This window comes from Mixophyes fleayi, chromosome 2 (assembly GCF_038048845.1).
Source record: "Mixophyes fleayi isolate aMixFle1 chromosome 2, aMixFle1.hap1, whole genome shotgun sequence".
Classification (NCBI taxonomy): Eukaryota; Metazoa; Chordata; class Amphibia; order Anura; family Limnodynastidae; genus Mixophyes; species Mixophyes fleayi.
In genome coordinates, this window is record NC_134403.1 from 337,935,248 (window position 1) to 337,960,756 (window position 25,509).

The 25,509-nt window shown below is 40.3% G+C and overlaps 1 protein-coding gene across 1 annotated transcript in view; it reads left to right on the top strand.

Annotated features, from left to right (window-relative positions):
* The window catches only part of GABRR3 (gamma-aminobutyric acid type A receptor subunit rho3), a 39,181-nt gene extending 13,935 nt beyond the window's left edge, over nucleotides 1–25,246 (top strand). Inside the window, exons 4-9 of the mRNA XM_075197026.1 lie at nucleotides 1,994–2,217; nucleotides 7,484–7,566; nucleotides 9,037–9,177; nucleotides 12,934–13,086; nucleotides 23,498–23,694; nucleotides 24,865–25,246. Coding sequence (XP_075053127.1) covers nucleotides 1,994–2,217; nucleotides 7,484–7,566; nucleotides 9,037–9,177; nucleotides 12,934–13,086; nucleotides 23,498–23,694; nucleotides 24,865–25,158 — 1,092 coding nt within the window. The 3' untranslated portion in view covers nucleotides 25,159–25,246. The remainder of the gene's footprint in view (nucleotides 1–1,993; nucleotides 2,218–7,483; nucleotides 7,567–9,036; nucleotides 9,178–12,933; nucleotides 13,087–23,497; nucleotides 23,695–24,864) is intronic.
* Nucleotides 25,247–25,509: the final 263 nt, after the last annotated feature.

The window sequence follows — 25,509 nt, forward strand, 5'->3', positions numbered from 1 at the left end:
AATGCATGAAAGGAGCTTCCAATAAGCCTTTTGGCAGCAGGTTTTGTCTTGTGGAAGGAGCAGAATCAGAAACAGTGTAGTGGTGGTAGTGGTGGTGTAGTGGAGGTGTAGTGATGGTGTAGTGGAGGTGTAGTGGTTGTACAGTGGTGTAGTGGTGGTATAGTGGTGGTGTAGTGGTGGTATAGTGGTGTAGTGGAGGTGTAGTGATGGTGTAGTGGAGGTATAGTGGTGTAGTAGTGGTATAGTGGTGTAGTGGTAGTGTAGTGGTGGTATAGTGGTGTACTGGAGGTGTAGTGGTGTAGTTGAGGTGTAGTGATGGTGTAGTGGAGGTGTAGTGGTATAGTGGTGGTGTAGTGGAGGTGTAGTGGTGGTGGTGGTGGTGTAGTAGTGGTGTAGTAGTGGTGTAGTGGTGGTGTAGTGGTGGTATAATGGTGTAGTGGTGGTATAGTGGTGTAGTGGAGGTGTAGTGGAGGTGTAGTGGTTGTACAGTGGTGTAGTGGTGGTGTAGTGGTGGTATAGTGGTGTAGTAGTGGTATAGTGGTGTAGTGGTGGTGTAGTGGTGGTATAGTGGTGTACTGGAGGTGTAGTGGTGTAGTGGAGGTGTAGTGATGGTGTAGTGGAGGTGTAGTGGTGTAGTGGTTGTATAGTGGTGTAGTGGTGGGGTAGTGGTGGTATATTGGTGTACTGGAGGTGTAGTATTTTAGTGGAGGTGTAGTGGTGGTGTAGTGGTGTACTGGAGATGTAGTGGTTTAGTGGAGGTGTAGTGGTGGTGTAGTGGTGTAGTGGTGGTATAGTGGTGTAGTGGGTGTCTAGTGGTGTAGTAGTGGTGTAGTGGTGGTGTAGTGGTGGTATAGTGGTGTAGTGGTGGTGTAGTGGTTGTGTAGTGGTGTAGTGGTTGTATAGTGGTGGTGTAGTGGTTGTGTGGTGGTGTAGTGGTTGTGTAGTGGTGTAGTGGTGGTGTAGTGGTTGTGTAGTGGTGGTATAGTGGTGTAGTAGTGGTATAGTGGTGTAGTGGTGTAGTAGTGGTGGTATAGTGGTGTAGTGGTGGTATAGAGGTGTAGTGGTTGTATAGTGGCGTAGTGGTGGTATAGTGGTGTAGTGGTTGTGTAGTGGTGGTATAGTGGTATAGTGGTGGTATAGAGGTGTAGTGGTTGTATAGTGGTGTAGTGGTGGTGTAGCGGTGATGTAGTGGTGTAGTGGTGGTATAGTGGTGTAGTGGAGGAGGTGTAGTGGGTTGAGGTTCCAGTCATACTGATGCAGGGAGAATGTAATTTCAAACGCACCTCTGTATGAAATGACGTTCATATATTGTTCATATATTGTTAAAGAATAGCATTGGTCGTGTACTAGCCCTGCAGCAGCACAGAGACTGAAATCCCCCTCCTCTGCCATGCTTCCCTCCAACAAGGTAAAAATCACTAGGTGAGGACTCATTGTCAGAGGGGCTGTGGCATTTTGCAGGGGGGGGTTCTAAAATTTCCCTAAGGCAGGAAATCTTGAGGAGCCTCCAAGGTGGTCTCCATGCCTTACACCATACAATGCCAGGAGAGGAGATGCCTTGAGAGTATGCCCTGGACTAGATGGCATCAGTAGATGACAGATTGCCTACGTATGAATATAGACATTAGTTGTGTGACTGGTAACAATTGGATCAGTCTACCCTGAACTATTAGTATATAAGCCTGTTTAGAGGAAATGGGCCTGTTATTAATATTACTGAGCTAATAAATGTACTTTTCAACACACTAAGAGATTACCCAGAGAAAGAGATCCGGTTCCTTTTGGTTGGACATAATTGAGAATTACTGTCTCATTTTCCACAATAAAGTCCAGATAACAACATATCCTGGTAGTTAAAGTCATTACTGTCTTGTAGATTCCTGGTTAAGATATGACTGTGGATTAATATCTATAATACAGTATATCAAAACATGTAGCACTTATTTTTGTCAAGTAATTATATTTCCTTATGTTTTTCTGTTGGCCTCTCAAGGACTTTACAATGACCTTATACCTCAGACATTACTGGAAAGATGAGAGGCTCTCATTCCAAAGCACCAACAACAGGAGCATGACGTTTGATGGGAGGCTAATAAAAAAGATTTGGGTACCGGATGTATTTTTTGTCCATTCCAAACGGTCGTTTATACATGATACAACAATGGAAAACATCATGCTCCGTGTGTATCCGGATGGGAACGTCTTATTCAGCCTAAGGTAAGAAGATTGCAGATTGTTCTTACATGGCAATGTGTAACTAATTAACATTTTCAGTATCAAAACCACTGCAATTAGAAGATGAAACACAATGGTCCATCAGGCAACAGTTATGTTAAAAATGTTTTATTTGCTGTACAGAGTTCTATTTTTTATATTTCAGGATTAGAAAGTGCAGGGAGGAGGTTGTAACTGACTTATGCCCACTTACAAACATTTGAAATTGCCAAAGAGGGACATTGCATAACACGCAGCTTGCTAAGGGTGGATGTAGGTTTGCCGTGTGCCTGATAGTTTTGCACCCAGCACCAAACACCTTTACTGTACTCAGCCTGTGTTAGACTGACTCTTCCCCTGTTCCACCTCTCCAGTTGTGAGGCGGCACAAGTGTCAGATGCCCACATCTCTGCGTGCTCACATATATGTGCACTCTCTTTCTGGGCAAGCTTAGTGCAAATTTTCAGAAGTTATGTTACACAAAGGGACGTTCGTCATTTGGCCTACCTCACAGCTCTGGGGTCTTGAGTTCGATTCCAGAACTGGACTTTATCTGTGTGGAGTTTGTATGTTCTCCCCGTCTTTGTGTGGACTGATGTGAGTGAGTTCTCTGTACAGCGCTGCGGAATCAGTGGTGCTATATAAATGGTGATGATGATGATGATTTACTGCTCCGGTTTCACTCCGAAAACATACTAGTAGGTTAATTGGCTGCTGGAAACATTCTCCTTAGGATGTGTGTTAGAGAATTTAGACAGTGAGCTCCAATGGGGCAGGGACTGATGTGAGTGACAAATATTCTCTGTACAGCGCTGCGGAACTGGTGGCGCTATATAAATAAATGGTGATGATGATGGTGATGAAATATGGCAGAGTTGCAGTTGAGTGGGATATCGCTACAGCTCAAAAATGCAATGTCAAACATGTAGGTCTGCCACATTTAGACTAGGCAGGGAAAGTATGTCATTAGTAATGTTAATGTTCCATTATATATATATATATATGTATATATATACAGTGTACTTTAGGCATAGAGCACCGATGCGGAATTAGTGGCGCTATATAAATACATGGTGATGATGATAAGCAACACTGGCATCACCTGGAAGTATAGTATCAGGGAAATAGTGCTGCACTATTCTCAGTGCATTTCCATTCTCATATCCTTGTATGTAAATGTATATAAATTTAAAATACAGCTCCAAAAATATATGTATGTTCTGCTTTGAAAAGTCTACAAATCACCCTGTCCTACAATACGGAGTCAGTGCAATGTCTTGTATGCTGCTAAGTGTAACAGTTTTATCTTTACAGCATCAGTAAATCAGAATCAGGCTACAAATTCCAGGCACGTGTGCTCCCTTCCTTCTCTGGCCTATGGTGGTGTCCTTTAATAACCAAATGTTGTACCAATGAATGGAATTGAGAATAGTCTACTTTTCTTATATTACATCTTACTACAACACCCCTCCCCTTCCCGGAAGACATCGCTCCATCACTATCGGCTCCCGGTCACCGTGCAGAGTGCTGATGATTGGGATCTACCTCCCAACATTCCCAGCATGTTGGGGCAAATGTCCTGGCGGCTGTCAGGATGGTGGGACAGTCCCCCAGAATCAGGACAGTCCCACCTAAATATAGAGAGTTGGAATAAATGCTCTGTTTTATGGAGTTCTAAAAAGGACTCTGTGACTGCACCCAGCTTAGTGGGTGCTGGTAGTCTGTACGACAGTGATGGGCAACATGTGGCCCTTTGAACCTTTGCCTCCAACCCCCAACAACTTCCTGCTTTAGTGTCAGATGTTTGTCATACTTGTCAACTCTCCCGCAATGTCCGGGAGACTCCCACATTTTGCTTGAGTCTCCCAGACTTCCGGGAGAGTGTGGCAATCTCCCTGATCGGGCAGAATTCGGTTCAAACGCCGCGATTCACATGGAATTGCAGCGTTTGGCCCCCGCTGTAAAATGACGCATTTTGCGTCATTACATCACAGGGGCGGGGCCAAAATGACCCGATTTTCGTGGCCCCGCCCCCTGCACGCCCACCTCGCCCCCGCAGCTCCTGGAAGTTAAATAAAAAATGTTGGCAAGTGTGATGTTTGCAACAATTTATAATGCACTCTGACATGTTATTACTGATATGTGTCTCTTTCTGTGATTAAATGTATTGTTTTATTACTGAGTTTAAGGGTAATGCTCGGCCCTTCTGAAACTAAGAGGGTCGCCCATTCGTCCCCTGGAGGGTATCCGGTTGCCCATCACTGCTCTACAATCACTTGGAAGTGAGCATGAATAATTGCTCTTAGCCCCCACAAAGCAAATGCACATATGAAATGTTTTTAGACCTCTAAGAGTACCCTTCATCCCCATCATCATCACCATTTATTTATATAGCTACACTGATTCCGCAGCGCTGTACAGATAACTTGTTCACATCAGTCCCTGCCCCATTGGAGCTTACAATCTAAATTCCCTAACACCCACACACAGACAGACAGGCAGAGACAGTAGGGTCTAGGGTCAATTTGTTAGCAGCCAATTAACCTACTAGTATGTTTTTGGAGTGTGGGAGGAAACAGGAGCACCCGGAGGAAACCCACGCAAACACGGGGAGAACATACAAACTCCTCACAGATAAGGCCATGGTCGGGAATTGAACTCATGACTCCAGTGCTGTAAGGCAGAAGTGCTAACCACTAAGCCACCATGCTGCCGACAGTGCTGGGCAACATGTGGCCCTTCGAGCCTTTGCCTCCAACCCCCCAGCAACTTCCCTTATATTTTTTCACTTTAAAATAGATGTCTGTTCGCTATGTATGTTTAAACTTCAATACAAAACCTGCAGAATGTATTTTTAGTGTCTTTGAAAAGTGGGCGGTGATGCAATATATACATCCAGCATCTATATTATCCTCAGATTACCCAAGAGTTCTGCTATTAAAATCCTGTATAATCTCATGCTGATGTAGCCCCCAGGAAGACAGCTTATTACATTAAATGCTATATCCTTACAGGAAAATGCACCAGCTGTCCAATTCTCATTTCTCTGACATTCCTGTTTGATAAACATGAAAAACAACAGCTTGATGTGTTCCAACTAGCGAGTACTGACATTTCTTTCTATAATAATTGAATTGCTGAGTGGATGCAAGATGTATGGTACTGTAATAGCGCAATTATCCTACCTTATGTGTAATTAATTGAAGGTACATTCACACATAGAGACTTGACACTGAAAAATTACTTGTTTTCAAAACAATCTGTTTTGTGTGGTGCTTATTGCTGGGTAAAACTAGATGTTTTGTTAAAATTAAACAATATCTGGCAAATCTAAGCCTGCAATAAGCCGTTTGTCATAATCATTTGGCAATTGGGGACACTCAAAGATAGACAACCAGTGGAGTGATACAGGTGACATAAGCCAGTTATCGACACAGGGTCATTTATAAGGGGTGTTCCTGGATCTGCATTTTTTTCTTCCTACAAAAGGACTCAGGGGTAAATGTATCAAGCTGAGAGTTTTCTGGCGGGTTTGAAAAGTGGAGATGTTGCCTATAGCAACCAATCAGATTCTAACTGTCATTTTGTAGAAGGTACTAAATAAATGATGCTAGAATCTGATTGGTTATTCAAACCCACCGGAAAACTCTCAGCTTGATACATTTACCCCTCAGTCTATAATCTTAGTCATCTTTCAGGTGTATTTTATACAGAAAAGCAAATTTATAGGTACATTTTAACCGGTGTCCAATAAAATAAAGTAGAATACAGAATTTTTATATGGACGACCCCTTCAATATACACAGCCAGACACAATTTTGTACCAGTTGACATGTTGACATATATGAATCCTCATCTCCTACCTGCATACTGCACCTGTATCAGAATATGCTGTTGACCTCCTTTCTTGTTAGCAGCTGTCACACGTGTCTGTAGACTTCTCTAGAGCTGCACCTCTTCTCTGGAACTCTCTCTCTCTCACTCCATCAGACTCTCTAGATTCTCAAAATTTAAGGGGTCACTCAGCATAACAAGAAACCTTATTCTACCTCAGTGTTGGCCAACCTGTGACACTCCAGGTGTTGGGAAACTGCAAGTCCCAGCATACCCTTCCAGCAATAAGCTGCTATACATTGGCAAAGCATGCTGGGACTTGTAGTTTCACAACACCTGGAGTGTCACAGGTTAGCGAACACTGTTCTACCTCTTCTGAGTTTCCTGTCCTCAGCATCGCTGTTTCACAACATATACTACTATTGGTCCAATACATCCAAAGTCTACACCTCGTGCCTTTCCTGTTCCATTTAGATTGTAAGCTTTCACGCCCTCTATAGATTTGGTTTTGTACTTGTAATATCTCTTTACTGTTTACATGTAAATATGCACTGGGGCATAAAATATTAACATTTCACAAATACTCTATAATAATACTCTATGACCAATGACTGATTGGTTTATGTTAAATATATATATATATGTATGTATGTATGTGTGTCTGTACATTTGTGTTATGAGAAGAATAGGTAGGAATCTTCTATACTTAAGATATGTGTTGATTTTGTTTGACGTTGCCTGTGGCCCATATTTATATCTGCCCCTTGAATGGATGCGTAATTCCCCCTAGGGGTTAACAATCCCTATTCCACAGACATTTAAATCTTGGTTAATTCATGTCCCTGGAACCCACAAAACTTGTTTATATGAATGAGCCAAATCCAACGGAAGCTTTGTGATGGGCACAAGTGTATCTTGTAGGACACAATCTGTGCATTTCATTTTAATGTTATTGAAATCCATAATAAGCAGACCCGGGGGCCATGCCCACACTTTTACCATTATTGAAAGTGGTTTTATGAATTTCGCCTCACCCTGTATTTCCTCTCCTTCTTTCAAGCTCACACCTTACAAAGCAATGTGGTCAGAATCAGGGGAGCCAAGGGGGGTACAAAGTACAGGGGGCTGGGCCTGCCTGTGTAGTGGGAGGAGTTTCCAATCTGGTGTTACCACACCCCCTTCTGCGGCTATGGAAATGACCCCAAGAAGTTGCTGTACCAGGGGCCCAAAATTCCTCTTAGGGGCCCTGGTAAGAAGGGGGAGAAGTATTTAGTAACAAATTCAAAGTTTGATGGATTAGAAACAGCAACAAAAATAATTAATTGATAAACACTCTGAAGAGTTTGTAATGACATCATTCTTGTTGCTGTGGAGCAATGCGCTGTTTTGCATTAATGTGGATGGAGTTATATTACTATTTATGTTTTTGTTGCAGGATAACAGTGTCCGCTATGTGCTTCATGGACTTCAGTAGATTTCCTCTGGACACCCAGAACTGCTCTTTGGAACTGGAAAGTTGTAAGTAGGTTTGTACATTACTTGCACTGGTTAATTTGTACACCAATTGGATACCTATAAAATATTTGTCGCCCTTTGGCCCACAATAGCCGGTATTTACGGTGGCGAGAGGCCTGGTCACAGCTGATTATAGCGTTGCATGGGGAAGCCTATATGAGGTAGTAGTAGTTGTACCTACACAATCCTTGGTCTGTTATCTCCATCTCAGGATGGAGATAACAAAATGAAATTAATGGAAAATGCTTTATTGTTTGAATAAAGCATTTTATTTCAATGGACAATCCATTTTAAACATTTTTTTTTCACATTTTTATCTAATTATTTTGTTAGTGGAACTGAAAGCCTTAATTTCCTCTGCGCACGTGCAATCCAGCTAGCCGGGTCACGCATGCGCAGATACCCCGAGACTGACCCAGTAAAGCGGTATCCAGACCAGTATCGCCAAAGCAACTGAATAGTGATCACCTGCCTTGGCGAGATTTTATTCATAAATTTGCTAATAACTTGGTTATCGACGTTGTCTTGTCAAGAGGGATCGATAATCCCTTAGTAAACCTCATCTAACACAGTGGGATATATTTACTAAACTGCGGGTTTGAAAAAGTGGAGATGTTGCCTATGGCAACCAATCAGATTCTAGCTGTCATTTTGTAGAATGCACAAAATAGATGAAAGCTAGAATCTGATTGGTTGCTATAGGCAACATCTCTACTTTTTCAAACCATTTAGTAAGTATACCTCTATGTTCTTCTTGCATTCAACTGACTGAATACAGTAGAGCTTAGATGGACAGGAGCGTATTAATGTAGATATACATGTGAACCAATTCCAATAAATGCATCCAACATATGTGCCTGGATTAACGTATGCCCATATCTGTATTATCTACAAGATGTCTGTACATTGGCATCCTGTGTCTTGTGGGTAACAGACATAGCAGCTATGAGAAGACAATCCTTCTACAAGACTACGGGCAGAATAAACTGTGCGGAACAATCATGTTTCTGATTAGAACTCCTAAACAATACGACACCAGTAAGAAACCATTTATAGAGAAAGATATCAAACAGCTCCTCGAACAACTGACTTATATAAAACATGCAATTCATTTATGGTCATAGTACAGAAACGAGAGACATGTAATATTGACCTTATTGAGTTTTGCTATGACTGAGAAGAGCTATTTTTCCCATTCATTTGAGATTAAAGTAGCCCATTTAATTACTACTTTATTTTTAGAGAGCGCATTAAATCATGACACAAATATAACCTTTCTAGGATACATGGACTTAAATCATGGCATCCACTGAATGAAATGCAAAGATTAATAAAAAATATATATGTAACTAAATATAAATCTATATTTAGACAGACCCACAGCCCAATGTTACCTGCAGAGGATAGATAGACATCAGCCTTATTATATGTGACCTATTTCACCACTTTGATTCTTATTTTGGTTTCTCCCAGATGCCTACAATGAGGATGACCTCATGCTGTACTGGAAACATGGAAACGAGTCTCTGAAAACCGATGAACATATTGCACTGTCCCAGTTTTTCATTGAAGAGTTCAGTGCATCGAGTGGACTGGCTCTGTACAGCAGCACAGGTACCCATACCAAAAGAAGGTAACGCCTCAGGTTGACATGTTGTGGCTGGGTCCAACACCTCTTGTTTTGACAACCAGAAATCAGCTGCTATGCATGAATGGAGCAGCTGTGAGGACTTATTTTGATACTTAGAGAAAATTAATTTAGATATTTTTTGCCTGATTCATTAAGGAACGCAAAGTGAACGCCATTTGCTTATTTTAAAATTGAACGTAAGATGCAAGCAGGTGCGCCTGTATTCAACAACAACAACAACAAGAGGATCTCAAGAAACATTGCTAGTCTAATACGGGTGTAAGTACATTCCACCTATATGGCACTTGCCGTATGCCCACAGACACAGCAGGCTGCAAGATACTCGCAATACATATGTATATATAAAGTCCCATCAGAACCCACAGATAGCAAAAATAATATTAAATACAGTAACACCTGTTAAAAATATAATCATTAATAAAAATACTTTTTTCCCCCACAAATTACATATATATCAGGATTTTATTAATGCGTACTGTACATAAAGTAAATTTTTACAGTTGCTATTCATTGCAAACACATGTTCTAGCATGAATATGCCACAGTCATTACTATCAATCGGCGCTTACGCCTGCCCTGTAGCTGGTGCAAGTGATACGGCTATAAGTCACATACCTGCCATGAGCTTGAATAGGACGGATGTGGGAGCGCTCAACCTTTGCACGCCCTTACTGTACATTGCCTATGTCCATAATCCACTTCCATCCTCTATTCTGCCCTCGAAATCGTAAGCTGTCATAAGTGTTATTTGCACTGACCGATGAATTGCATGCACTTACCGTCACTGATATATAGTCCAGTTCTCAGTATGCTCACAGCAGTTTTATGCAAAACACGGCACATATCAGCATTTACGTTCCTTAATGAATCAGGACCTCAGTGTCAATATTATAACTAGAGTGAATGAGGGGCTTTTTGGGAAACAATATTTACCTCAGGTGATCTCTACTGAGCTGCACATGTAATGAGAGATAGCTTGATCAGAATTGGCAAGAGCTGTCCCACCCTGCTCACCTTTCTGGTTGGACTCCCTCTGTAACTCCTTTTGATTACCACTGCCTCCGATATGCTCCCTCTGCTGAACCCTCTCACCAGCTGTTTAATTGACGGAATTAATTGACTGGATATTGTTGCCATAAATACACATTTAAAAGTATTCTAATCCTCTATTGTTACTATACCATTGTATAAATATTAAGGAATGACTTAATGTTGTTATGGAACTTCACCTAGAGTTCTGGACAACATTATTGGCACCCTTGAATTATTTGTATAACCTATACAATATCTTCAGGAATAATTGGAATTGAACCACCTCCGCATCATCAGAATATTTTAATAGGATGTGCAAAGTAATGAACCCAAAAAACGTTCCTTTTCAAATTACATATAGTAAAGACAAAGACGATATATACAATATGACCTGGACTGTATTAAAGGCACCCTTGAGATAGATAGATATGAGATAGATAGATAGATAGATAGATAGATAGATAGATAGATAGATAGATACATAGATATGAGATAGATAGATAGATAGATAGATAGATAGATACATAGATATGAGATAGATAGATAGATAGATAGATACATAGATATGAGATAGATAGATAGATAGATAGATAGATAGATAGATAGATAGATAGATAGATAGATAGATAGATAGAATTACCTTTGCTTTTTCATGTTTATTTGGAGAGTGCTGGTCTTTTTTGCCATTATTGTCATTATTTGTTAAGAAGGGTGATAAGCTATAGGGGTACATTTTCTAGTACACATTTACTATTGGGTGATTTGAGGCTGGGATGATAAATGACTGCAATGTGTGACGGACTGAAAACACCTAAACCACCGGCAATTTGGTTAAAAACCACAAAAAAAAGGTTTCTTTTTATACCTGCTTCTGATTGGCTAGATAACTCAAACATACTGTTTGAGCTTACCTTGCCAATCAGAATATAAGAGGAGACACCATTGACTTGCAATCATTATTTATTGATAAAGGAGCACAGTTAATTTATAATTAACTTATGGGGTAAATTTTATATTTCATTATATTAAGGGGTCAATATTATTGTATTGTGATATTATGGTGGCACTATGTAGTGCCACATGTGTGCATCATAAATAATTATAGCCTCCATTAGCAATCAAATAGTTTTGCCCAGTTAATATAAATATATAATCATATATCCCCCATGATACAATAATATTGCCCGTTAATATAATGAAAAATAACATTTTCCCCATAAGTTAATTACAAATTACTTTTGCCCCTTAATCAATAAATAATGATTGCCATAATTCATAAGTCAATGAGGCCTCCTCTTATGTTCTGAACAGCAGCAGTCTGAGCAACCTCGCCTCTCACAGCCACCTCTTTGTTTTGGCTGTTTTGCTGGTAGTTTTCCGGCTGTTTGTAATTTGATCATGTTTAAAATTGAGATTTGTAAAGTGATGGTTTGTTAAACTGGCAGTTTGGCCTTCAGTAAATCCGGTGGTTGTAATACTGAAAACTAAACTAGTGGTTTAGTAAATCTAGCCTATAGTCTCACATTCTCGCCTATTTTGGAAACACTATCTGGTTTCATTCAGCTTATAGACCTGTCATTTCATCAGCCCAAATGTGTTCACCTGAATGCACTAACTAGCATTAATAGGTATAAGTGTAATGCTGCAGGTATACTTTATTACACTAGAGTTATAACCCTATCTTTTCTGTAATCCCCTACTAGACTCTACCTTGTGGTTGTCACTCTACCACATCATTTACTCATACTAAAATAGCCAATGATCTTCTACTCACTATTGAACCCACAAGGACACTGCTCTCCACACTGATTCTCCTTGATCTATCTATACTGCTCCAAACTCTCTCATTTTGGTATTCTAAGATACTGCACTGTCTATGGTGTCCTCCTAACCTCTGGCTGGACCTTACATTTCTCCCATCCTTGTTCTACTGGTCTAACTCACCATTGTCCTCACTATATTGACACATCACAAAGCTCTGTCCTTGGGTCCCTTCTCTTCTCCATGTATACTGTACATAAGGAACTCTAATAAGCATATTCAATTGTCCGCGGGATTGCCGAAAATTACCGTTATTACGGTAATCCTGCGCGGAAAAAACATTGATACGGTAATTTACTCGCTGGATTTCAGCCTCTTGATGATTTCAGGGAGCTGCGAGCTGAAATCCAGCGAGAGATTACCGTATTAACGATAATATTTTTTGAGCGCTTGAACTTTGGGACAATTGAATATGTCCCTATGTATACTAATGATACTTCTCTCCATGTCAGAATTATGATCTCTTCTAGCTTCAGTTTCTACATGTATTCCCATTGTCCCTCCACTGCTAAAATCTCAAGATGGATAAAACAGAACTTGACATTTTTCCTTTTTCTACATATTTTTCTCTGCCTGACATATCCATCACTACAGATTACATTTTAATCTCTCAAGTTCCTGAAGGTCACTGTTTATGGGTCAATTCCAATTGTGCCCTCTCATTGACTACTTATATGCTTATATTTGTGGTCTTACAACTGCCTAATGTCTTTGGCTTAAAACAGGGTGTGGTAATGTCATCCAACCAGAAGGCCTAGAAAAAGTTGTAAGGGTTGGCTTTTCTGTAAACGGCTGTATTTTGTTTAAACATATCTATTTCTTGATAACCGAATTGTAAAATTATTATTTGTTGTATTTTTTACTAGGCTGGTACAACAGACTTTTCATCAACTTCATCCTCAGACGGCACATTTTCTTTTTTGTACTTCAGTCCTACTTCCCAGCGATGCTCATGGTGATGTTGTCGTGGGTTTCTTTCTGGATAGACAGGAGAGCAGTACCTGCCAGAGTATCACTAGGTAAGATTCTCCAAGGCCCCATCCGTAGAGACTTGCCAGGGTATCACTGCTGTAATGAATCTCTCTGATTGTGAAACTACTGCGCTACTAGTGTTTGGCTCTGGCTAGATCTGAGGTCAGGGAAACCAGTGTTCACTAGGGATTTCTGCAGGGAAGTGATGGGATTCATTACGGAGAATCCACAGGTCACGGGAAGGGGAGCCAAGAAGAGGGGGGGACAGGTACACAGTACCAGGGCCCATGCCTGCCTGGGGGGCCCTGGCCTGTCTGAGTAGTGGGAGCAGCCACCAACCTGATGTAGCCATACCTCTTTTTGCGGCTATGGAAGGGGGCCCGAGAAGTTGCTGTACTGGGGTCCGAAATTCCTTTTGGCAGCCCTGGTCACAGCTCCCAGAGGTATCCTCACTGGGCAGCAACTGACTTTAACAGGAATTGTGGTCAACATGCACAGACTGGCTAGCATAGGGGAACTACAGTAAGGGTGTTACCTATGTAGATATTGCACCAGCCTCAGATATGTGTGTATGGAGTCTGCTCCACCCAAGGAGCAAGATCCGTGCTAAGGATGTGACCATCAGCAGGGACCATGCTGGAATGTAAAAATACAAAATAATAGTTAAATACATTTTAAAAAAGCATGACCCCCCCCCCCCCTTCCCCCTCTCAAGTTCATATTCAGGAAAGACCAGCCCCATGCTTATCCCACAAGCTGGTGCGATGAGTTTGGGGTAAAAATTTAAAAACAGATTCTACCATTTTTGTATGGTGAACTACAGGTCCCAGCAAGCCGTGGAAGCCTTAAACTGCTTGGGTATACTGGCGCTTGTACTACAAATTCAATATTATGCCAGTGTGACAAACGCAAATATCAGTCAATTTAACCTGAGTAACTTATTAAGGGACAAGGTCACCTTTATGACTTATCTTGGGGGGCGTGGGGGTTAAAAATTCATCTTCGTATGCGAGCTGCATGCTACTTGAGCATAGTGTCGACTGTATTCAAATACAAGCGAATCTCAATGTATGTTTCCACTTGAATCTGGGTATAAGTACACTCTGGCTACACTTTACTTTCCATATGTACAGTCATGGCCAAAAGTTTTGAGAATGATACAAATATTATTTTTCACAAAGTCTCTTTTATTTGCATATACTCTAGAATGTCATGACGAGTAAACAGATAAATTACAATTAATCTCAAAGTATCTCTTTGCCAGGACAATGAACTTTATCCCAAAAACATTTCCACTGCATTTCAGCCCTATCACAAAAGGACCAGATTGCTTCGGGTCAGTAATTCTCTCGTTAACACAGTGATGTTAACACAGAGTGATGAGGAGGACAAGGCTGGAGATCACTCTGTCATGCTAATATGCTAATTGAGTTAGACTAACAGACTAGAAGCTTTAAAAGAAGGGTGGTGCTTCCTCTGTTAACTATAGTTACAATATAAAGAAACATGTGCAGTCATCATTGCTTTGCACAAAAAGGACTTCAAAGGCAAAGATATTGCTGCTAGTAAGATTGTACCTAAATCAACCATTTATCACACCATCAAGAACTTCAAGGAGAGAGGTTCAATAGTTGAGAAGAAGGCTTCAGGGCGCCCAAGAACGTCCAGCAGCGCCAAGACCATCTCCTAAAGTTGATTCAGGTGCATGATCGGGGCACCACCAGTGTAGAACTTGCTTAGGAATGGCAGCAGGCAACTGTGAGTGCATCTGCACGCACAGTGAGGCAAAGACTTTTGGAGGATGGCCTGGTGTCAAGAAGTCCAGCAAAGAAGCCACTTCTCTCCAGGAAAACCCTCAGGACAGACTGATATTCTGCAAAAGGTACAGGGATTGGACTGCTGAGAACTGGGGTAAAGTCATTTTCTCTGATGAATCCCCATTCAGATTGGAGCATCTCATCATCATCACCATTTATTTATATAGCGCCACTGATTCCGCAGCACTGTACAGAGAACTCATTCACATCAGTCCCTGCCCCATTGGAGCTTACAGTCTAAATTCCCTAACATACACATACACAGACAGAGAGTGAGTAGGGTCAATTTTTTTTTTATTATTGCAGCCAATTAACCTACCAGTATGTTTTTGGAGTATGGGAGGAAACCGGAGCACCCGGAGGAAACCCACACAAACACAGGGAGAATATACAAACTCCACACAGATAAGGCCATGGTCAGGAATTGAACTCATGACCCCAGCGCTGTGAGGCAGAAGTGCTAACCACTGAGCCACCGTGCTGCCCATCTGGAAAAACGCTTGTCCGGAGAAGGAAAGATGAGCGCTTCCATCAGTCCTGTGTCATGCCAACAGTACAGCACCCTAAGACCATTCATGTGTGAGGTTGCTTCTCAGCCAAAGGGGTGGGCTCACTCACAATTTTGCCTAAGAACACAGCTATGAATAAAGAATAGTACAAAAATATTCTCCAAGAGAAAGTTCTCCCAACCATCCAAGTACAGTTTGGTGATGAACAATGCCTTTTCCAGCATGATGGAGCACCTTGCCATAAGGCAAAAGTGATAACTAAGTGGCTCGGGAATCAAAACATCAAAATTTTGAGTCCGTGGCCAGGAAACTCCCCAGACTTTAATCCCATTGAGAACTTGTGGTCAATCCTCAAGAGGTGGTTGGACAAACAAAACCCTACAAATTCTGACAAACTCCAAGCATTTATTAGGCAAGAATGGGCGGCCATCAGTCAGTATGTGGCCCAGAAGTTGATTGACAGCATTCCAGGGCTAAATGCAGAGGTCTTCAAAAAGAAGGGTCAAAACTGCAAATATTGACTCTTTGCATAAACTTAATGTGATTGTCAATAAAAGCCTTTGACACTTATGAAATGCTTGTAATATTACTTCAGAATACCATAGCAACATCTGACAAAGAGGTCTAAAACACTTAAGCAGAAAACCAATACTTAGGTCATTCTCAAAACTTTTGTCCATGACTGTAGACAGACAGAAGACTGCGCAGGATAGACACATGCATGTGTGCAATATAAAGGACCATCACAATGCATGCAAAATATTTTATAAAATAAATAGACAACTCTTAATACTATAATGATTACTAAAAATATTTTTTAATTTTTTAATTTTATTTTACAGTAAATGCATAAATCAGGATATTCTTACTGCGTATTGTATATGCAATCCGTTTTTATAGCCTATCTTCCTTGCATACCCATGTCCTGTGCTATCTAGTGGCACACATATGTGTAGTTTTTAATACAAAGACTATGTTGTGACAATCATCACTATCAGTTGGCACTTACACCTGCCCTGGAGTGGGTGCAAATGATAAGGCTAAAAAACATGTACTTTAGAGAAATCCAGGGCTTAAATGCCCTGCATCTGTCTCGGCACGCCCTCCGTACGCCCTTACTGCACATTACCTGTGTTCAACTGCCCCTTCCCAACCTCTCTCCGCATTTCAAGTCATAGCCAGTTGTAAGTGTCATTTGTGTTCAGACATGAATTGCAGCAATTGCATTCATTGGCGTAATGCCCCTTTCTGAGCATGAGCAGAGCTATGTCACACAAGATACAGCATGCAGAGATTTATGTGCGAAGGTCAATCAAAATATTTATAATATGGAATCGCGCTCTCCACCCAAGGTTTGTGAGAGCTGCACCTGCTAAGGGTATCCCTCCCTTTAGAATAGATCAAGAAATTTTATAGTGCTGGGCGCTCATCAAATGTTTGACCTAATAATGCAGATACCTAGTAAACCAACTCGATTTTCTTCAATAATGTTATAAAATCATTATATAATAGTTAAACATTTATTAAAATACAATACAATAAAGATATGATCATGTGTTACCATGAATAAATGAATAAATGAATAAATAATATGTACATCCAGATGGAAAGTAATGGTACCAATTTAAATAATAGTGTAATCTACACAATAATGCATAAACTGCAAACCTAATTGCATGGAATGACAGAAAAAAGCAATTAACAATTAATGACAGATAAAAAGCAATTAACAATTAATAATCCAAGGGATTACATGAGAAGAGTCAATCTCATCAATATATGAACTCTAACAATAGAACATACATGAATCACAGTTCTAATCATCCAGATTGGTGACGCGTGCTGCTGAAAATAAGTACCATATAAATATATAATAAAATATATCAGTCCTCATGAAGGTTGTAAACTTCCGAATCAAAGAAAATCCGTCACGCTTAAGATCAATAAACCAAAAAAGATGAAGATGAATGAATCAGCCTACTAGTTGTGTAGTTCCATGCATTCGTTCCAATAAAACAAAGTATAACTCCGTGTTTTATGATGGTATAATACTTGCGTTTTGATGTTTAAGCGAGTGTAAGGTCCAGTCTCAGCAAAAAATCTAGTATATTGTCCCGATAATACAAACAGCTTATCCCAAGTAGAAGAAAAGATTAAGCAGCGGGTGATCACGCCCCTGCTGTTAGCGGCTAATGGTGCGTTCCACTGTGGAACGCAAACGCACGTCCGGTATTGACGTCACTTCCGGATAGTGCTATTGGCCAATAGAATAGTAATGGGTGGAGTCCCAACGCGTTTTGTCCTGCTCCGGACTTTCTCAAGGGCTAAAACACGGAGTTATACTTTGTTTTATTGGAACGAATGCATGGAACTACACAACTAGTAGGCTGATTCATTCATCTTCATCTTTTTTTGGTTTATTGATCTTAAGCGTGACGGATTTTCTTTGATTCGGAAGTTTACAACCTTCATGAGGACTGATATATTTTATTATATATTTATATGGTACTTATTTTCAGCAGCACGCGTCACCAATCTGGATGATTAGAACTGTGATTCATGTATGTTCTATTGTTAGAGTTCATATATTGATGAGATTGACTCTTCTCATGTAATCCCTTGGATTATTAATTGTTAATTGCTTTTTATCTGTCATTAATTGTTAATTGCTTTTTATCTGTCATTCCATGCAATTAGGTTTGCAGTTTATGCATTATTGTGTAGATTACACTATTATTTAAATTGGTACCATTACTTTCCATCTGGATGTACATATTATTTATTCATTTATTCATTTATTCATGGTAACACATGATTATATCTTTATTGTATTGTATTTTAATAAATGTTTAACTATTATATAATGATTTTATAACATTATTGAAGTAAATCGAGTTGGTTTACTAGGTATCTGCATTATTAGGTCAAACATTTGATGAGCGCCCAGCACTATACAATTTCTCGAAGATCAATCAAGCTCTAAGGGCTAGATTTACTAAACTGCGGGTTTGAAAAAGTAGAGATGTTGCCTATAGCAACCAATCAGATTCTAGCTGTCATTTTTTTAGTGCACTCTACAAAATGACAGCTAAAATCTGATTGGTTGCTATAGGCAACATCTCCACTTTTTCAAACCCACAGTTTAGTAAATATACCCCTAGATGTGCAAAACTACTTGTGCTAGTCAGTTTAAAACTGTAGACGTCGGATTTGTGACGTGCCACTGGGGGGCGACAGAGAACTCTATGTGCCTGACAAAATAAAACCTAGAATATGCTCAATAAGGTACTGGTTAGATAATCTCCACTAGAGACAATCGGTACTGTAGTTTTCCATGTATAATAGTAAATATCACATATGTGCAGCACCAAAAGAAATCATGCCTCATGAAAATCAAATAAAAAGGTTCCAACCACTAGGAAACATCACAAATAATTAAAAAAGACATATAATACAATATAAAATTAAAGAAACAGCAAAGACAACACACTACAGTATACAGTAAATATGTTAATCTTTATTATTACAACAGGGACATCTGCTGGCAATAGTACGGTACTACCAGATACATGGCAAATAATGTGACAAACTAACAGAAAAATGTATGTTAATTAATATTATATAATATTATTAACATAATGAGTTAGAGAATTCTAATATAGATAAAATATCTATTTAGTTGTATAGTCTGATGCATTCCATGACAACATCGTGTAGGAAATGATTTATTTTGAATATGGAAATGTCTCTAGCAGATGTCTATTGAAAAGTAGTTCAATGGATATATGTTTCCTACAACTGTTACAGTACAACATATAGGAGCAGTTATATTGCCTCGATTTAGCTCCAAATAACTAACAACATGTAAGTGCATAACAGTAATGTCTAACTCAGAGAGGGAAGAGTATAGTATAGTATATGAATATCGATATATAAAGGTGAATTATGCCAGAGATAGGGCTTCACCCTGTCACCACTGACAATAGCAGTGAAATTGCCAGCAGTAGCCCCCATCGGAGAAAGGATTTGCTGGGTCTTGTGGGCTTAAAATTCCCCAAGCAAGCATGGAGGCCTATTTAACAAGGATCTGACACAATTCTTCTGTTACCGCCACTGAAGAATGTCTTATCATTTAAATAAGGCATTTTTTCACAGGGGAATCCTTTTAATTTTTTTCCCCTACTTTTAAAAAATTGGGCCTCATGGAACAGTAGGAAGCAACAATCTTCTTATTGGTCTGCGCAGCCGCACCCCCATCTGCAGTGTCTGAAAGATAAATAGCCCCCCTCCCCAAACTGGGCCCCATATTCATTTAATAGCCCCAAACAACCCCTGCATTAAATTAAAGGTCCTGTCATCTCACCTTAAATTATCAGGCCCCATTATTAAATTAAATAGCCCCACCATCAGGCCACACATAATTTAATATAATCCACCATAAAATAATTAGCTCTGATCCACAGTCCACCATTAAATTAATACTCTACCTACCACCCAAATCACAGTAGAGACTCCCCCGCATCCTGGCAATAAATTAATGGCATTTACGTTTAATAAATATACCTATTTCCCTCAAACCATCACTGCCATTAAATCATTTCTATTCACATTTAATAAGTAAACCTCATTCTCTCCAAACAGCCAACATCAATTAATAGCCCCAAAACCACCCCATCATAAATGAAAGGTCCCATCACCCCATCTTAAATTAATAGGCCCCGCTGTTAAATTAAATAGTGAACAAATAAATTAAATTGCCCCACCATCACCCCACAAATAGAACAGTACCGGCATTTTATTAAGACCCCCACTCCCTTCCCTCACACATTATTTTAAGACCATGCCTTCCCTCACACATTATATTAACATAGTCCCCCTCCTTTCCCACACACATTATAGTATAGTAACACCCCCCTCCCTTCCCTCACATATTATATTAACGTAACCCTCCTCCTTTCCCTCGCACATTATAGTATAGTAACACCCCCCTCTCCCTTCCCTCACACATTATATTAACATAGCCCCCCCTTCCCTCTTATATTATATTAACATTGCCCCCTCTCTTTCTTCACACATTATATTAACATAGCCCCCTCCCTTGCCTCACAAGGTATAGTAACATACGCCCTCCCTTCCTTTACACATTATATTAACATAGCCCCCCTGCCTTCCCTCACACATTATAGTATAGTAACACCCTCTCCCTTCCCTCACACATTATATTAACGTAACCCTCCTCCTTTCCCTCACACATTATAGTATAGTAACACCCCCCTCTCCCTTCCCTCACACATTATATTAACATAGCCCCCCTTCCCTCTTATATTATATTAACATTGCCCCCTCTCTTCCCTCACACATTATATTAACATAGCCTCCTCTCTTCCCTCACAAGGTATAGTAACATACGTCCCCCCTACCTTCACACATTATATTAACATAGCCTCCCTGCCTTCCCTCACACATTATAGTATAGTAACACCCCCTTCTCTTCCCTCACACATTATATTAACATAGTCCTCCCTTCCCTCTTATATTATATTAACATTGCCCCCTCTCTTTCTTCACACATTATATTAACATAGCCCCCTCCCTTGCCTCACAAGGTATAGTAACATACGCCCTCCCTTCCTTTACACATTATATTAACATAGCCCCCCTGCCTTCCCTCACACATTATAGTATAGTAACACCCTCTCCCTTCCCTCACACATTATATTAACGTAACCCTCCTCCTTTCCCTCACACATTATAGTATAGTAACACCCCCCTCTCCCTTCCCTCACACATTATATTAACATAGCCCCCCTTCCCTCTTATATATATTAACATTGCCCCCTCTCTTCCCTCACACATTATATTAACATAGCCTCCTCTCTTCCCTCACAAGGTATAGTAACATACGTCCCCCCTACCTTCACACATTATATTAACATAGCCTCCCTGCCTTCCCTCACACATTATAGTATAGTAACACCCCCTTCTCTTCCCTCACACATTATATTAACATAGTCCTCCCTTCCCTCTTATATTATATTAACATTGCCCCCTCCCTTCCCTCATACATTATAGTAACATATCCCCCTCCCCTCCTTCATACATTATAGTAACATTATGCTAACATAGCCCCCCTCCCTCACACTTACCCTTACCTTACACTTACTCACTACACATCCGCACTGTGTAGGAGCTCTTACTGCTCTGCACATATGGGCTAGCACCTGTCACGTGGTGCGCGTCCCATGTGACACTTGTCAGTGATGGAACTGGAGGAGAGAGGATGCAGCACACATAGGGCAGGAACGTATTATTAGATCTGCAGCTACTAGAAGGAAGGTGGCTGTTCTCAGGGAAGGGACCAGCCACCAAGTACTATACTGATCCCCCGCTGGCACCTGGTCCAGGGCAGAGAGGGGCCCGGTGCCTCCCCCCCTTAAGCCAGCTCTGCACTGCAGTGAGACGCACTTACAAGATGTTTACTTAAACAGATTTAATATACTTCTAAACACATATTAAATACATACATGAACACAGCACTGTCTTACCTTCCCATAATTGTCATAAAAACTCTAATAATTATTTATAGATTACTCGCTAGAAGTTGACACATTCTTAGTTGACTGTCATAAACTGAATTAATTAAAGCTATTGAACACAGAAGAATGTTGATAGTAGCTAAAGACCAATTATAATCCATATAGTATTTTATCTTTTCTTTACCACTTGTAATTTAGACAGTTGGAGGAGTGGTAAGATTGGTAGCTGGTGATCAAGCAGCAAAAACAAAATTTTAAAAGTAAATAAAATTAACATAAAACCATTTCACCAAACGGTGCTGCCCCCTGTACCATGCCACCCTAAGCATGTGTCTAGATGCTGAATACAACCCCAATATTCCCTTACTGTTTCCACTCATGGACTCATGAGCCTTTTGGTCTAGTAGACAAGTACAAAAAATTCCTAAATTTGTACAGATCTGGTCATTGGTTGGGCTTACTGACTGCCGTATCAGAGTCCACATGTAATCTGAACTGATTTTCCAGTTTGACTAAAGAATTGGATGTTTATCAGGCAGGATGATCAGGCAGAATTTGGCTGAATGTGTATCACACCACGGCCAGCACAAGGGCAAAACTATTGTATTATTGTAATGTGGGGCTGATTCATTAAGCAGCGTAAATGACGAGCGCAAAAGACACTTACTACAGCTTACGATTCCAGGGGCGGAATGGGAAGGGAAATGGGAAGGGAACTGGGTGTATGCATGTTGTCTATGTACAGTAAGGGCGTGCCAAGCTCAGACACAGGCAGCAGCGTCAGATTCATAGCTTTGGGCATGTCAAAGGTACGTGATTCCCAGTCGTATCACTTGCACCAGCTACAGGTCAGGTGTAAGTGCTGAGTGATAGTGATGACGGCTGCGTGTGAGCATGCTAGAACATGTGTTTGCAATCAGGAGCAACTGTAAAAAATTACTTTGAGACAATAGTTTAATGAGTTTTTGTAAATTTGAAAAAGTATGAAAAAAAAAATTTAAAAAATTATTTCATGCACAGTAGACATTAAGAGCATCCTAAATGTATTTTATGGAAGGAATATATATATATATATATATATATATATATATATATATATTAATGTTTTGTCATCAATGTGTTATTAACAGGTGGCATTAATAGAATATTTTTTTTTTCTGTGCATTGTTTTGGAACTAGATATTCCACATATGTATAGGACGTATCCTGCAGTGTATTGTCTATTAGAGCAGAGTGGACCTATGCCGCTCCTTGTTGAATACGGACGTGCATTTACCCGATATATGTCTGTTTTTTAATGTTTTACGTTCATTTTGCGTTTGTTAATGAATCCAGCCCTGTATGTACATATTACTCTCTTATCACTTTCTAAGCCTCGTATTCTTAGGGGTATATTTACTAAACTGCGGGTTTGAAAAAGTGGGGATGTGGCCTATAGCAACCAATCGGATTCCAGCTGTCATTTATTTTGTACTTTCTGCAAAATGACAGCTAGAATCTGATTGGTTGCTATAGTAAATCTTGTAAATCTAGCCCTTACTGTAATCTTCACATTTTATGTCACCTATCATCTAACAATCTGCTGTTTACTGGCAGGCATCACCACTGTACTGACAATGTCCACAATCATCACAGGAGTGAGTGCCTCAATGCCTCAGGTGTCTTACATTAAAGCCGTAGATGTCTACTTGTGGATCAGTTTTCTCTTCGTGTTCCTGTCTGTTATTGAGTATGCGGCTGTCAATTATCTGACCACTGTGGAAGAAAGGAAGCAGCTCAAGAGGAGAGGAAAGGTAAAACATATGGAAAAGAAAAGGACATCACTACACATAGATTTATAGTGGATCTCCATAACAGCTAAAAATAATCAGCATTGGATGGGGTTAAATGAATTTATATAAAAAAACACAAATGTAGGCACCATTTATTGGATCCACTGGGGTCCCTGATGGCTGTAATGGATCCATCGAGCTCTCGTACCTCCTGTTCCCACTCAGCCTGTTTCCAGCAGGCAGAGCTGGTGTTGGTGCCATTCCCCAGTGAACTTTTCATTCACTTGAAATGGGACGTTCAAAGGGAAGGAGCACAGACACCTGCTCTCTCTAACAGGCCGACTGGTAGGATGAGAAAGGCTTGGGCCCCGATCCGTTATGGAGGGTTTAATGGTAAATTTTTCTGTGGATCAGTTTTTAGGTCCACATTACATTTACTATTTTATTGATGAAGAAAAGGTTCTCGATAGTGTCACTTTTTAATATGCATGTGTGGCCCCAAACTGATAGACTCAAATCTGTAACAGTTGGGTAGGAACCGTCAAGACATTAAATTGGGTCAGAATGGGACATCCAGTATGCAGTGTATTCAGTGCCTAATCAGCTCATGTGACACCCTCTGAACCAAATGTACTAAGGACTACAAAGAACGTTTTTTTTACTACCTTTACGGGGCAGATTAAATTGGCCACGAAGTTCCGGAGAAAATCACAGCCTCGCTTTATTAGCGTTTATATGGTAAAAAGTAACTTACTTTTGCTTTATGGGGCGCGTATTATCTCACAGCCGTGCAGGGACACTACGCTGCGATTCATTTAGAATTGAATCTACACCTAAGGGGCATATTCAATTGATGGCGGGATCGCCAAAAATCCCACGCTCCAAAAATATTACCGTTAATACGGTAATATCTCGCTGGATTTCAGCTCTGAAATCGAGCGAGTAAATTATCGTATTAACGTTTTTTTTTCCGCGCAGGATTACCGTATTAACGGTAATATTTTTGGAGCGCGGGATTTTCGGCGATCCCGCCATCAATTGAATATGCCCCTTAATGTGTTAAAAATGCCTGTGTGACACCAACGTAAGTCAGCCCCGGATTTTCATAAAAATCAAGGACATCTTCTAACCACATAATATGTACAGATTGTCTCTCAGATGAAACTGACCTTCATGTATTCTTTTCCCCAGTCTTCAGCCACACTGAACCTGGAGGCAGTGCAGGCCATGGCGTTTGATGGCTGTTACCACGACAGCGACGCCGACCTGAACTACTCTGTCCATTCCGAGGAGACTGCATCCCGTGGAAGGGCCGCCAGCGTCGCCACCCTGGACGCAGCACGTGTGAAGCGGAAGAGATCCATTAAAGGGAATGTTGGCAGAATAATCCTAGAGAACAATCATGCCATTGACACTTATTCCAGGATTATTTTCCCCATTGTCTATATTGTATTTAATTTTTTCTACTGGGGCATGTACTTATGAGAATAAATAATGTGGAGTTGTACATATGTTAATACATTTTGAATGTACTGTAAGTGTAAGGACACCAGAGGCATCCAATCAAAATCTTGTCAAACAATCTAACTTTAGTTTCAATCTTCATTTACTGACCCTTCGGTAACGTAAGTTGTGTGCTCAGCTAGTATGGCTTGGTGATAATCTACATACAGCCCTGAGAGGACTGGCAGGGAGAAGGGGGTGTAGGTAAGTTTGTAGTGGGAGAGGTTAGGCCAATATGTAACATCTAAATGTTAAATATAATACAAAGTACTGGTGTATGGCTTTAAAACTCATATGGAAAATGGTGGTGTAAGACCATACTTGCCAACCTTT